The 15,927-nt window shown below is 37.8% G+C and overlaps 1 protein-coding gene across 1 annotated transcript; it reads right to left on the bottom strand.

Moving 5' to 3' along the window:
* Positions 1 to 2,487: 2,487 nt before the first annotated feature.
* LOC119536193 (olfactory receptor 145-like) lies at positions 2,488 to 3,429 on the bottom strand. Its single transcript, XM_037838896.1, has one exon. It carries the CDS (start codon positions 3,421 to 3,423, stop codon positions 2,488 to 2,490), a length of 936 nt encoding a protein of 311 aa, XP_037694824.1. The 5' UTR covers positions 3,424 to 3,429.
* Between the last annotated feature and the right edge of the window lie 12,498 nt (positions 3,430 to 15,927).

A 15,927-nucleotide genomic window follows, 5' to 3' on the forward strand; every position in this document is an offset into this window, starting at 1 on the left:
GAAAGACAAAGAACCCAACTGAAAAATGGGCAAAAGACATGGACAGACACTTTTCCAAAGAGGAAATACAGATGGCCCAAAAACATATGAAAAAATACTCAAGTTCACTGGCTATTAGGGAAATGCACATCAAAATCACCATGAGATATCATCTCACACCTACCAGAATGGCCATTATCCAAAAAACAGAAAAATACAAGTGCTGGAGAGGATGTGGAGAAAGAAGCACATTTATTCATTGTTGGTGGGAATGTAGAATGGTGCAAGCACTCTGGAAGACAGTGTGGAGGTTCCTCAGGAAGCTAAGTATAGATCTGCTATATGACCCAGCTATTCCATGGCTAGGGATATATTCAAAGGAACTGAAAGTTAAGACACAAATGGACATTTGTAAATGAACGTTTACTGTGGCATTATTCACGATTGCCAAGAGATGGAAGCAGCCCAAATGTCCATCAATGGTCAAACGGATAAACAAACTGTGGGATATACACGTGATGGAATATTATGCAGCTGTAAGACAGAACAAAGGCATGGAAGATATAACGTGGATAAAAGGACATTATGTTGAGTGAAGTTAGCCAGAAATGAAAGGACAAGCACTATATGTTGTCACTAATATGAACTAACATTAATGAGCAAACTTTGAGAGTTAAAAGCTGATAACACAGGCTATCAGGAGATAGAAAGAGAGTAGAGATGAGGCATTTGATGGTGAAGGACCACAGAATGTTCAGCAGGATTGATTGTATAGATCCAGAAATAGATAGCATAATACAGTGTGATGGTAGCATAATATTTTAAATACACTGAACAAAGATGCCCATGAGTAAAGCTGAAAAAAAGGTGGGATAGGGGAATGTAAGACAACAGAGGTAAAGATAGATGATGAAAACTGGGACCATATAACTTGGGAAAAGCTGGAGCAGCCAATGACTGTAATTTTATGTACAAATATTAAAATGTTCTCACATGTAAGAAAATAAATGAATGTTAACCATGTAGACTGTTGAAAAAGAGATGGTATTTGGGAAAAAAAAATTAAAGAAAACTGGAGTCTATGGTCAATAGTAACATTGCAGTATGCTTCCATGCAGCGTAACAAAGGCAATATACCAAAGTTAGGTGTGTATGAGAGGGATATAAGAGACAGATACGGGATTCTTGGTAGTGGTGTTGTTTTCTGTCCTTAGTAATATATCGTATTGTATGATGAAAAAATTATTACCAAAATCATTTTAGAAAAGTGGTACAACTCTTTGAGTAACTCTTCTATCCAAACATCCCCTTTCTCACTCAAAATGTAAAGTTACAGCACCAAGCATTTATTCCTTCAATATTTAATGAACCCCTACTAAGTGCCAGACACTATGTTAAGCACTGGCAGTGTGATAGTGAATAAGATACATGGGGGTCCTGCCCTCACAGTACTTAAAATGTAACAGGGAAGGCAGAGAATCAAGCAACTACAAAAATGGGACAATTGTAATTATTGTGACATTTAGTTTATGTCAGGACCAACTGCTCCACTCTGAGCAACACAAAATAAGAGCATCTAAATGCTGCAAGTTGGATTACCCAGGGGTTCCCGTCAGCTGATATCTGAAGCATTAATAGATAACATATAGGAATAGAAACTAGGAATAACACTGTTCTATGAAAAGAAAATTAAATATAACCATGGAGGAAGCAGCACTGTTCAGTGTGCAAGATGTATCTTCAAAGAAGGGTAGGCAAAAGAAAACATGAGTAAATCACACTTATACTCTTTAATATTCTCAAGTGATTCTCTGAGCATTTTTGAAAAGTCAAAGTGGAAAATCTGTGAGTCTTTCTTAAATATCAAACTCATTTGTATAAAAGGGACCATTTTCCTGCAAATGAGTTTCTTAAAATTTTCTCTTAATTTAAGTAAGCAGAATCACAATGTAAATTTAATATTTAAGTGCTTGCTCCAAGTTAGGGAATTAGGGACATTGCTAGGTGCAAGAGATGCAGAATGAACAATACAGAGTTTCTGCCCATATTCAGGTGGGGGAGTTATTGAAGGAGAAAAGAAATTTCAATAAAGTGCAGTAGGCACAATAGCGTAGGCACTGAACGTTACGAGAACATTCCTGAAGGTCTTCTAACCTGGTCTTTCAAAGAAAGACTTCCCAGGAGTTCTCAGTAACTTAACATTGAAGGATGGATAGATTGAGCAAGAAAAAGGTAGAGGGTATGGGAGGGTGTTCAGACTGAGGGAGAGCTTGTGGAAAAGTGTGCAAGGGGAAAGGCCCCAATACTGTGCTACACACTTTATCCTCATTAACTAATTCTTCCTTAAAATCTTGATAATATCATTCATCTATTTTTCAGAGTTTTAACCCAGGACTTCTGATTCCAAATCCAATGCTGATTCCATTATACCTCACTTTTTTCGTAAGGGGGAAGCAAAACAAGATAGAGAGACCTCCATTCTCTTACCATAATTAATACAGCTTCAACTTAGGAAAATATTTTTCTACTCAAGCTTTTCTTGAGGGCAACTTTAACTTCTTTGTTCCTGAAACTATAGATCAGAGGATTAAGCATGGGCACCACAATGGTATAGAACACAGTGGACACTTTCCCCTGGTCCATGGACAAAACAGAAGAAGGATTAAGATACATGAATGCTCCTGATCCAAAGAAAATAGAAACCACAATAATATGTGAGCTACAAGTGCTGAAGGCTTTGGACCTTCCTTCAGTGGAGCGAATGTGGAGGATGCTAGAGATGATGAAAGTGTAAGAGACAGTGATGGTGATGGTGGGCACACCAACATCAAAGCCTACAACGATGAAAACCACCAGTTCATTGATGTGGGTGCTGGTGCAGGAAAGCTCCAGGAGGGGGAGGATTTCACACATGTAGTGGTTGATGGTGTTGGCATTACAGAAGGTCAGTCTCAGCATGCACCCCGTGTGGGCCCAGGCACCAATGAATGCCACCACATACACAATTGCAGCCAGCAAAGAACAGACCTGAGGGGATATGGTGACCATGTAAAGCAGGGGCCTACAGATGGCCACATAGCGATCATAAGCCATCACTGTCAACACATAGCACTCTGCACTGACAAAGAAACAGTAGAAAAAGAGCTGAGTCATGCATCCTCCATAGGAGATGATGTTCATTGTTGACACAGAGTTTACCAACAGTTTTGGGGTGATGACAGAAGAATAACATAGATCAATAAAGGACAAATTAAAGAGGAAGTAGTACATAGGAGTGTGGAGGTGATGATTCAGTCCAATTAGAGTGAGCAAGCCTAGGTTGCCTGCCACAGTGACAATGTAGATTCCTAGGAAGAGGAAGAAGAGGGGGAGCTTGATCTTTGAGTATTCTGTTAAACCCAGAAGGATAAACTCTGTCACTAATGACCTGTTTCCAATTTCCATTCTCTTCCAATGGAATCTGTGAAGATAAGAAAGGAGGGTCACATTTGAGGTGGAATCCAGTTTTCCCATGCAAGACCATATCCTGTCTCTTCCTGAAGCTAAGAAGCCCAGTGATTTAGCTGGAGTTAACTATTACACAGAGCTGGATCAAGCTCTGCTCGGACAAGGAGGGCAGGTGCATGGGAGGCATGAGCAGAGCACCAGCTAACACTGGGAGAGATGGGACAAAGGGGAAAAAGTGCAGTAATTTCTCATCTTTTTTCCTTCAATTTGCCATTAATGAAGTTTATTCCCTTCTTAACTCTAGTTTATGGTTGTTAATTTTCCTCACTTTGCTTCAGCTACCCTGTACTGGCCACCAATCCAGATTAGATGCTGCATAGGGTGAGACCATAAACAGCTGGTCCACAGTAGAGTTAAGGAATCAGACTCAGAGATGCCCTTGGCTTCCAGAGGATGCAAAGCAAAAAAGGCACTAAATCAGTAGTCACTAAATTTCATGGGAAGTGCTCTAAGGGGCAGAGGGAATGGAGGCATTGCAAACCCAGCACTACTTCTAACCTCTACTTTCCTCCCACACAGACCCTTCAACCATCCACACTTCAGGATCAGAACTGGGGAAAGCAGAAAGGTCCATTAACTCTCCATAGCTCTGGGTTTTGAAGGGTATAAAAACACAAAGGGTTCAGTGGTCACCCTTCTTCCAACTAGAGGCATCAGAATTTTCCTGGTTTTCTCTCCACCATTGTTTTCCTAAGAGAAATAACTGCTGCTTTTCGAAATATTAGCCCTGAATAAAATCTCTCTTCTTCCTTCTGTGTGGAGAGGCTCAGGGCATTTATAAATCTCAGTCTTTGAATTTTTCTGAGAGTCACTCAGATAAAGGTCATGATACTTATGATTTTTTTTTCTAGAGGTAATCATTAACCTACAAAATGGAATCCAAATAGCACCCTTTGTTTTCTATGCAGTAACAAGTAGAATGATGTAAGTTATTTACTTTGGAGCATCAAGGTCTCAGAGGTTTGATGTAGTAGATTCTTACCTCGTAGCCCTTCCATAACTCAGATCCTTTCGGGGAAGACAGAATTACGAAACTGTTTATACATAGGTGAAAATGTTTTTATCTGGGTGCCTTTGGAGGCTCATTATTCTACTCAAAATTTCACATCAAGGACTGCATATTCCCTTAAGGCAAAAGAGGTAGAAATCTTTTCTCTTTTCCTTTTAATAGTGCTGGTTTGACTTTTAGCTACAATCTCTAACACCTAGCTAATGACTTAATTGAAATACTTCTCAAAAGCATATATCATGCACAGACACACCTTTCTATATGTATTTAATGCTAATTTATAGCACACACATATGCATATTTTCTAATATTTAGATTTAATCTTTTAGATTTAATCTATTCAGCAACTTTCCATCCCATCACCCCCAGTTATTCATATTTATAACATAGCACACCCCTCCCATGTTTTCTGACTTGGTCATCCAACCAATTATATTTATAGGGCTTTATCCTAGATTTTGAAAGAACAGATTTTTCAACCTCTTTATTTTGTCATTTATCAATACTTCACTAAAATCTCTCCAATATTTGACATTGTAGCTACATAAGTTATCCAGTCACTCCACATTGATACAAATTCACCCTTTCCAGATTTTCTACCATTAAAAAAAATGCTGATAAAATCATGATTACACATACATCTTTATATAAGAGTATTTCTATTTCAATAATATAAATTACCAGAACATGTCTTTCAGCTTAGTATGGTTTTCTCAAAGGTCATAATAATTCACATTCCCACAAGCAAGGTATGAAACTACCTTTTCTTTTCCCAGCATTTCTACCACCAAAAGTGGTTTTGTTTTTGTTTACAGGTGTGTCCATTTGAAAGCTGTAGATAATTTGTCACACTTAAATTCCATTCCCTTTCCTATTCCTGAGCTTGAACATCTTTTCATAAACTTACAAACCGTTTGAATTTGCTCTTCTGCAACTTGCCTATTTATGTCCTTTTCCTATTTTTCTGTGGATTTTCACTTCTTGTGCTATTGTAGCATATGATGGATACTGACCCAATGTCCACTGCCTGCATTTAAACTATATTTTTCCCTATCTATTATCAGTCTACTTATTTGCTTAAGGTATTTTTTGCCAAACAAATGTCTTAAAATGTAGACTATGTTTATTTCCATATTTCAACATGTCTTATCAGCTTCAGTGTTAACACCTTGACTTGAGAAATCATTGTTACTGAATACAAAAGCATCTTAATTAGCTCCCTGTTTTATCCATTGTCCCTAACAATCTATTTCCAGCAACCACAGTAATTTTTTAAAATGTAAGTCAGATTGTGCCTTAAAGTCCCATGCTTCATTTCATACAGAGGAAAATGAACAAGTTTCACAATGGCCAACGAGATCCAACTGGTCCTTGCTCCTTGCTGCATCTCTGCCTCAACTTCTCTGACTCTCTCCCCAACTCCTTTCATTCTAGTCACAATAGGCCCCTTACTGTTCTTCAGACATGTCAAGAGGATCACCTTAGGAGCTTTGCATTGGCTATCACTCCTGCCTAAGAGGATCTTTTCCCAGATATCTATTATAGATGTTATCTTCTGAACAAAGTAGGTTCCATGTGCAATTCATCTTTGTATCTTCAACATGTAACATGTTCTCTGGTGTAGGATTTTATTCTAATAATATTTACACCCAAATGTTCCTTTTTAAATCACATTCACCTATAGAGTTCAGTACTATTTATTATACTCACAGTAATGTGCTAACATTGCCACCATCCATTTGCAAACCTTTGTCATCAGCCTAAGTGGAAAATCTGTTCAAATTAAGCATCAACTCCCCATTCTATCTCCTGGTAGCCTATACTCTGGATTCTAACTCTATGAGTTTACATAATATAATTAGTTACTAACAGCAAAATCATACATTTGTCCTTTTTTGTCTGTCTTATTTCATTCAGCATAGTGTCTTCAATATTCATCCATGTTGTCATATGCATCAGGGCTTCACTACTGTTTACAACTGAGTAATATATCATTGTAGGTACATAGCACATTTTCTTTATCCATTTATCAGTTGATAGGCACATGGGTTGCTTTCTTCTTTTGGCAATTGTGACTAATGCTGCTATGAGCATTGGTGTCCAAATACCTGTTTGAAACCCTACTTTCAGTTCTTCTGGGTATATAACCATTAGCAGGATTGCCAGATCATATGGTAAGACTATACTTAGCTTCCTGAGGAATTGCTAAACTGTCTTTCACAGTGGCTGCAGCATTCTACATTCCCACCAGCAATGAATAAGAGTTCCTATTTTTCCATATCCTCTCCAACACCTGAAGTTTTCTTTTTTTTTTAATAGTGGTATGAAATGATACCTCATTGCATTTCCCTAATAATAGTGATGTCAAGCACATTTTCACAAGGTTTTTATCCATTTACATATCCCTTTTGGAGATATGTCTATTCAAGACATTTTGCCTATTTTTAATTGGGTTGTCTTTTTATTGTCGAGTTACATGATTTCTTTTTATATTCTGGATACTAAACCCTCATATGTGCTGGATATAAAACCCTTTTTGGATATGTGGTTTCCCAATATTTTCTCCCATTGAGAAGTTTGTCTTTTCACTTAACTGACAAAGTCCTTTTATGCATAAAATTTTTAATTTTGAGGATGTCCCATTTATTACTTTTTTTTTTCTTTCATTGCCTGTACTTTGGGTGTAACATCTAAGAAATGTTTGCCAACCACAAAATCCCTTCCCTACATTTTCATCTAGGAGCTTTATAGTCTTGGTTCTTATATTTACATCTGTGATCCACTTTGAGTTAATTTATATTTTAATCTTTGTAATTTCTTTCCTTCTGCTTGCTTTGGGATTAGTTTGCTGTTTGTCTGCCAAATGTGCAGTTAGATTTTTTTATTTTAATTCTTTTTTATTGTATGCATTCATGGTTGTAAATTTCCCTCTCAGCACTCCTTCACTGCATTCCATCAATTTTGATATGTTGTGTTCTCATTTTCATTTATCTCAAGATTGTTAGGTTCAGAGGCATTCAAGAATCCACACAAACGCAGTGGGTAATGGTTTAAGTAGAGAGTTTAAGGTTTATTAGAGGAAGAAAGCAGAAGAAAGCAGGTGGGAGCCATCAGAAAAGAAAGAAAGGGAAAATGGCTCTGGCCCTCTATCTGAGAGCAGCATTTTTAAAGGAAAAACCCACATGGGGAGGGAAGGGTGTTGGGGGAGAAGGGTGCCTGCTGAGTGCATCCTGTGCCTTGATTGGGTGGGTGTCTGTCAACTTCTAGGCTGATAGGTTAGGATTCTAGCCCATTATTCTTCTCAGAAAAGCAGATACATTATCTATCTAGGGAGAGCAGACCTTTTCAGTGTTTGTCCTACAGAAATATCTGATCTTGCTTTTACCCGCCTTTTGGGGTTGGGGCACCACTGTGGGAGGGACAGCCTTAAACAGCCTTCATTCTTTAGTTTATGGGGTGCCTGTTTTCTGTGAGATAAACTGTGGGGCCTCTGGGTTAGAAACTCCTTCTACATGTTAGTTCCTTTCTTTCTGGGATCTAACAAATATATTTACTGATGTCTCTTGCAATTTCTTCTTTGACCCATTCATTAAGAGTTTGTTGTTTAAATTCCATACATTTGTGATTTTGAATAAAACTGAAGATACATGAAACCCAAAACTTGAATGAACATGAGTATCTTTTTGGTTCTTCTAAATCAGTACAGACTGCCTCATGTACAACAAACAAACAAAAGAACCTTTCCAAAGACTTTATGTCTTTCTTGTATCTAACACTTTAATAATGCAACCAAACTAAGACATTGTACTTAAAACACATGCTTACAACATGCACACTCACAAGGCACTTCATAAAAAAATCCTTTCAGTACCTTCAGTGCATGACAGGAAACCCATGTTATTTGTTATTCCTTTTTTCAAGCCCTCCAAAAGCCCTCCTCTTAGTCAATGTTCACACTAGTTTTTCCTTATCAGAACTCTTTCTGTAACTTTATTTTCCTCATTTTATTTTCCACATTTTATTTTTCTCAGCCCATTCCATTTTCCATTAATCTTTCCTTCCCTGCTTATCCAGTTTTCTCTGTACCCCACATAGTGATTCTAGAGTTGGGGAAGGGCAAGCAAAGACAGAATTCCCAAAGCAGGTAGAAGCAGGAAAAAGATTGTAAATATTTATATCTTACTTTTCTGTTACCATGCAAGTGTGTCTATTTAAAAATGAATGATTACCCTAAGGGTTAAAAATGAGTAATAGTAATTGGTGCAATTTTCATTTTTCATTACTTTTTCTGCATTGTTTTCATTATTTTGCAATGCATTTATAACATTTATTTTGCAAAAAAGCTATTTCAAGAAAGAAAAATGACATTTAATATGGCCTCAAATGAAGTTGACTATCTGAACCATGAAGTTTAAGAAAAAAATATCCAAAGGAGTCCGTTAGGAGGAAAAATGTCAGGCAGCTTTAAACCCAAAGGAATATGTTTGTTTTTGTTTTTTTTTTTAATAAATTGTGCCTAAACTAATTTAAAGTAAAATAATCTAATCCCACTGAGTTAAGTATTTTTTTCATTCTAACCTTGTTGCTGTCCTCTGTGGGTTCTAATCCTCTGGGGTTTCCAGGAATGTATCTGTGTGGAGCCCCCTCCCTGAGTATTAGAATCAAAGTCTGCTTCTAAGTGTACCTTCAAGTAGAGAACTTAGAGAGCATAAAATGAAGATCTTGTATGATGTCATCAGATTAGACCAATGCAAGGCCTTAATTCACATATATTCCCCTGGCTTTTCTCTGACTTAGTGATTACCATTTCTTCCTTATATTCTATCCCTATTATCTTGAAATGCTATACTCCAATGACCCTCCTTACACCTCCCTGATGCTCCTGTGTTCCCCCTGCCTCTCTCCCCATTGGGGTTAGAATGGTCTCTTCATATTCTCTATCTCTGTCACACAGGTACACTCAAACATAATGCTTCTCTTTTTGTCTTTGTCATTCTAGCTAAGGGGTTGCCAAAGAACCAACTTTTGGTCTTCTTAACTCCATCTATTTTTTTTTAATTCTCTTTTTCATTAATTTATGCTCTAATCTTTGTTGTTGTGTGGGTTTGTATATATTAGGTCCCCCAGAAAAAGCCATATTCTTTAATGCAGTCTTGTAGGAGCAGACAGATTGGTGTTGATTAGTTTGGAACCTTGTGATTGAGTGTTTCCATAGAGATATGACCCACCCAACTGTGAGTGACACCTTTGATTAGGGTATGACCTCTTGATTGAATGTTTCCATGGAGGTTTGCTCCACCCATTCAGCATGGATCATTATTGGATCACTGGAGTACTTTAAAAAGAGCCACAGAGGCCCAGATGCTGCTGTAGTCTAGAGAGGAACATCCTGGGAGAAAGCCATTTTAAAACCAGAACTCTAGAGCAGACGCCAGCCACGTGCCTTCCCAGCTAACAGAGGTTTTCTGGATGCCAATGGCCATCCTCCAGTGAAGATACCAGACTGTTGATGCATTACCTTGGACACTGTATGGCCTTAAGACTGTAACTGTGTAACCAATTAAACCCCCTTTTATAAAAGCCAATCCATTTCTGGTATTTTGCATTCCAGCAGCATTAGCAAACCAGAACAGTTGTTGCTGTTGTTTTCCTTCTGGCAGCTCTGGGATTTGTTTGGTGTTCTTTCTCCAGTTTCTTCACTTCTTCAGTTAGGTCACTGGTTTTAGCTCTTTCTTCCTTTTTAATGTAGGTATTTATGGCTATAAATTTCTCTGTCAGCAATGCCTTTACTGCATCCCATAAGTTTTGGTTAACTGTATTCTCATTTTCATTCATCTTAAGATATTTACAGATTTCTCTTGCAATTTCTTCTTTGACCCACTGATTGTTTAAGCAGGATATACATTTTTTCTCAGGTGCTCAAGGGTCCAGGATAGACCACATGTTGGGTCACAAAGTAGGTGTGCTGGTTTGGATATATCATTCTCCCAAGAAAGCATGTTCTTTAATGCAGTATTGTGGAGGCATACTTATTAGTCTTTTGATTAGGGTGGAAACTTTTAATTCAGTGTTTTCATGGAGATGTGACTCACCCAACTACGGGTGAGACCTTTTGATTATATTATTTCCATGGAGGTGTTACCCTGCCCATTCAGGGAAGGTCTTGATTGGTTCACTGTTGTCCTGTAAGAGAAGCTGAGAGAGACATTTTGGGGAGAGAAACTAGGCTGAGCAGTCCAGAGTTTGCCCCTGGGAGAAGCTAAGAGCTAACACTGATGCTGAAGCTTGGAGACATTTGAGATGCAGACAGAAAGACATTTGGAGAAGCTAAAGCTAGAAGATGATGCCCCAAATTTTCCCTGGAGAAGCTAAGAGAGTACCACCAGTAGCTTAAGGAGAAACACCATGGGAGAAAGAAGCAAGGATGCACAGGAGCTGAGAGGAGTAAAGACAGAAGCCAAAAAACATTTTGGAGAAAGCCATTTTGAAATACAACTTGGGAGTAAAGGACCAGCAGACACCAGTCATGAGCCATCCCAACTGACAGATGTGTTCTGGATGCCACTGCCCATTCTTTGGTGAAGGTATCCTCTTGATGATGCCTTAGTTTTGACACTTTTATGGCCTTAGAACTTTAAATTGTAACTTAATAAATCCCCTTTATAAAAGCCAATCCATATCTGCTATTTTGTATAATGGCAGCTCTAGCAAACCAGAACAGTTGGTCTCTATAAATTTAGAAAGATCAAAATTATACAAAGCACTTTATCAGATCATAATGGAATGAAGGTGGAAACCAAGAATAGGAGGAAGGCTGAAAAATTCACAAATATATGGAGGCTAAACAACACACTCTTAAACAACCAGTGGGTCAAGGAGGAAATTATGAGAGAAATCAGTAAATATCTCAGAGCAAATGAGAGCCCAACATATCAAAGCATATTGGATGGAAAGGGCGGTGACATCCCCTTTTTAACTGAATCTGAGGAGAGGCTTTCAGTAGCTGTCCTTTGTCACCATGTTGAAGACATCATGTACCAGCAGCTTATCAGCCTCAACAATCCAATCACAAGTAAAGAGATTAAGTCAGTCATCAAAAAGCTCCCAAAACAAAAGCCCAGGACAAGATGGCTTCACATGTGAACTCTACCAAGCATTCAAGAAATAATCAATACAAATCCTGCTCAAACACTTCAAAAAAAAATTGAAGAGGATGGAAAACTACCCAACTCATTCTATGAAGCCAATATCACCCTAATACCAAAATCAGACAAACATACTACCAAAAAAAAAAAAAAAAAAAAATTATAGACCCAACTCTTTAATGAATATAGATGCAAAAATCCTCAACCAAATACTCACAAATCAAATCCAGCAGCACATTAAAAGAATTATACACTACAATCAGGTGGGGTTTATTCCAGCTATGCAAGGCTGGTTCAACGTAAGAAAATCAATTAATGTAATACATCACATCGATAAATCAAAGCAGAAGTACCACATGATCATCTCGATCAATGCAGAAAAGGCATTTGACAAAATCAACATCCTTTCTTGACAAAAACACTTCAAAGGATAGAAATAGAATGGAATTTTCTCAATAAGGATAGAAATAGAATGGAATTTTCTCAATATGATAAATGCAGTATATGAAAAACCTCCAGCTAACATTGTACTCAATGGGGACAGACTGAAAGCTTTCCCTCTAAGATCAGGAACAAGACAGGGATGCCCACTGTCACCATTGTTATTCAACATTGTGCTGGAAGTTCTAGCTAGAGCAATTAGGCAAGAAAAAGAAATAAAAGATATCCAAATTGGAGAGGAATTAAAACTTTCACTCTTTGCAGATGACATAATCCTATATGTAGAAAATCCAGAAAATTCTACAGCAAAGCTATTAGAACTAATCAATGAGTACAGCAAAGTGGCAAGCTAGAAGATCAACACGCAAAAATCTGTAGTGTTCTTATATACAAGTAATGTGCAAGAAGAAATAATCAAGAAAAAAATCCCATTTACACTAGCAACCAAAAGAGTCAAATATTTAGGAATTAACTTAATGAAGGCCACAATAGACTATAGAAGGAAAAGTATAAGAAATAGCTAAAAGAAATCGAATAGTACCTAAAAAAATGGAAGAGCATACCATATTCATGGATTGGAAGACTAAATATAATTAGGGTGTCAATTCTACCTAAACTTATTTACAGATTTAATGCAGTACCAATTAAAATCCCAATACCTTATTTTGCAGAAATAGGAAAACCAATAACCAAATTTATTTGGAAAGGCAAGTTGCCCCAAATAGCCAAAAATACCTTGAGAAAGAGGAACAAAGTGGGAGGTCTCACACTACCTGACTTTGAAGCATATTACAAAGCTACAGCTCTCAAAACAGCATGATACTGGCATAATGATAGATATACCAATCAATGGAATCAAATTGAGTGTTCAGAAATAGATTCTTGCATGTACAGACAATTGAACTCTGATTAGGCAGTCAAGCCAAAGCAACTGGGACAGAGCAGCCTCTTCAATAAATGGGGTTTGGAGAACTGGATATCCATTTCCAAAAGAATGAAAGAGAACCCCTATCATACACCTTATACAAAAATTAACTCAAAATGCATCAAAGACCTAAACATTAGTACCAATATCATAAGACTCTTAAAAGAAAATGTAGGGCAATTTCTTAAAGATCTTGTGATAGGAAGTGGTTTCCTAGACCTCACACCCAAAGCACGAGCAACCAAAGAACAAATAGACAAATGAGATCTCCTCAAAATTGGACACTTCTCTACATCAAACGACTTTGTCAGAAAAGTAAAAAGGGAGCCTATGCAATGGGAGACAATATTTGGAAACCACGTAACAGATAAGGGTTTAATATTCCAAATATATAAAGAGGCCCCACAACTGAACAACAGAAAGACAACCCAATTAAAAAATGGACAAAAGACATGGACAGACACTTTTCTGAGGAGGAAATACAAATGCCTCAAAAACACATGAAAAAATGCTCAACTTCACTGGCTATTAGGGAAATGCAAATCTAAAGCATTAAGAGATACCATCTCACACCTACGAACAGATGGAAATGGCCCAAATGTCTATCAACAGATGAGTGGATAAACAAACTTTGGTATATAGACATGATGGAATATTATGCAGCTGTAAGACAGAAGAAAGACATGGAACATATAATAACATGGATGAATCTTGTGGACTTTATGTTGAGCGAAGTTAGCCAGAAACAAAAGAACAAATACTGTATCATCTTACTAACATTAATGAGCAAACTTTGAGAGTTAAAAGCTGATAACACAGGCTATCAGGAAATAGAGGGTAGAGATTGGACATCTGATGCTGAAAGACTACAGAATATTCAGCAGGCTTGATTATACAGACCCAAAAATTGATAGCATAATACTGTTTGATGGTAGGACAATATTGTAACTACAATGAACAAAGATGTCCATGAGTAAAGCTGCAAGAGCTGGGCTAGTAGCATGTATGACACCTGAGGTAAAGACAGAAGGTAAAGACTGGGAGTTTAACTCAGCAAAAACTGGAGTGGTCAATGATTGTGACTAAATGTACAAATACAAAACTGTTCTTGCATGCAGGAGAACAAACGAATGTCAACCATGCATATTGTTAGAAAGGGATGATAGTGGGGAAAAAATGTAATCAAAGCAAACTGGAGACTATGGTCAACAGTATCATTGTAATATGCTTCCATTAAATGAAACAAAGGCAGTATACCAAAGCTAAATGAGTATGAGAGTGGGATATAAGGGAGGGATATGGGATTCTTGGTAGTGGTGTTGTTGTCTGACTCTATTATTATATTGTACAGTATGATATTTTATTTTTCTTTTTATTAACTTTTTTATTATTCATTAAAAAAAGATTTTTTCCTCATAGTAATCAATATGTTCAGGTGTTGACTGTGGTGATAAATGCACAACTGTATGATGATACAGTGAACAACTGATTGTTTACTGTGGATAATTATATGGTATATGAATATGTCTCTATAAAATTATATGGAAAAATATAAATAGGGATAAAAGTGCTGGAGAAAACATGGAGAGAGGGATGTACATATTTTCTGTTGGTTAGGAGGCAGAATGGTGTAGCCTTTCTGGAGGACAGTGTAGTGGTTCCACATGAAGCCAAGCATGTAGGTGCCGTAAGGTCTTCCAGCCTCATTAGGGGGCATTTACTTGGAAGATCTGAGAGCAGGGACATGAATGGACGTTTGCACACTGGTGTTTATGGAGAGAGTATACATGATTTACAATGGGTGGAGGTGGCCTAATGGTACATCAACTGAGGAACAGGATGGTGGAGTGTTGTGTGTGCATACAATGAAATATTGAGGTACTGCAAGAAGGAGTGAAGCTGTGAGACACACAATGAGGTGAGTGGAACCTGTAGCCAGTATTTTGAGTGAACTATGCCAGAAACAAAGGCAAACACTATAATGCCTCACCAATATGGACTAACTACAAGGTGTAAACTCAGAATTGAACCTTAGAGCACAGCTTATCAGGGAAACGTGTATTGTAATGGTCCCTAGATTGTAAGCTTACAACAGTCACATCTATTCCTGAACTGTAATGGCTATCTCCAGATCCTGAAATGCTGATCCTTTAGTGTATAACTTGATCAATCCCTGGAACTTTGGGTATCTGTGTGACACCTGAACCTCAGAGCTAGAGCTCAGTATATATGAATGTCAGTATTAGCACATATAGCAACTATTTAAAAAGCTGAAAAAAAATCCAGACTTCAACTAGAGATATGAATGAAGCAGATGTGGTTAGGATGAGGGCAAATTGGGCCAAAGGGTAAAGGACAATACTGACTGCATTTTAAAACTTCAAATTCCACGTGAGACCAAGGGAAGAGGTGTTTAGTTGGTGCAAGATCTATACTTGCTAAACAATTTAACTTGCACAGTTCATTCAAATACCATAATTACAAGAAACTTTTAATTGGAAGTGAGATCTGCTAGGTTAGTGTGAAATAACAACACAGACCAAAGTAATTTGGACAGAGAATAAAAATATATATGCAGGGCCTCCCAGAGGAGCTGGGAGAAATTGGAGAGGTGTTGGGCTTCCTCACCTGGATTGTTGCTGATGTTCTCACAAACACTGAAGACTGGCAGTTTGATGAGCCAAGCCCTCTATCATGGGACTTGCCCTTATGAAGCTCATCACTGCAAAGGAGAGGCTAAACCTGCTTATAACTGTGCCCAAGAGTCTCCTCCTGAGTACTTCTTGTTGCTCAGATATGTCCCCCTCTTTCTCTAGCTAAACCAACTTGGCGGGTGAGCTCATTGCCCTCCCCGCTATGTGGGATCCAACTCCCAGGGATGTACATCTCCCTGCCAACATGGGATATGACTCCAGGGGATC

The sequence above is a fragment of the Choloepus didactylus genome, chromosome 6, assembly GCF_015220235.1.
Source record: "Choloepus didactylus isolate mChoDid1 chromosome 6, mChoDid1.pri, whole genome shotgun sequence".
In the NCBI taxonomy this organism is placed as follows: domain Eukaryota; kingdom Metazoa; phylum Chordata; class Mammalia; order Pilosa; family Megalonychidae; genus Choloepus; species Choloepus didactylus.

Coding starts and splice junctions, on each gene's coding strand:
- LOC119536193 (XM_037838896.1), bottom strand. CDS start 3,423: ATGGAAATTGGAAACAGGTCATTAGTGACAGAGTTTATCCTTCTGGGT.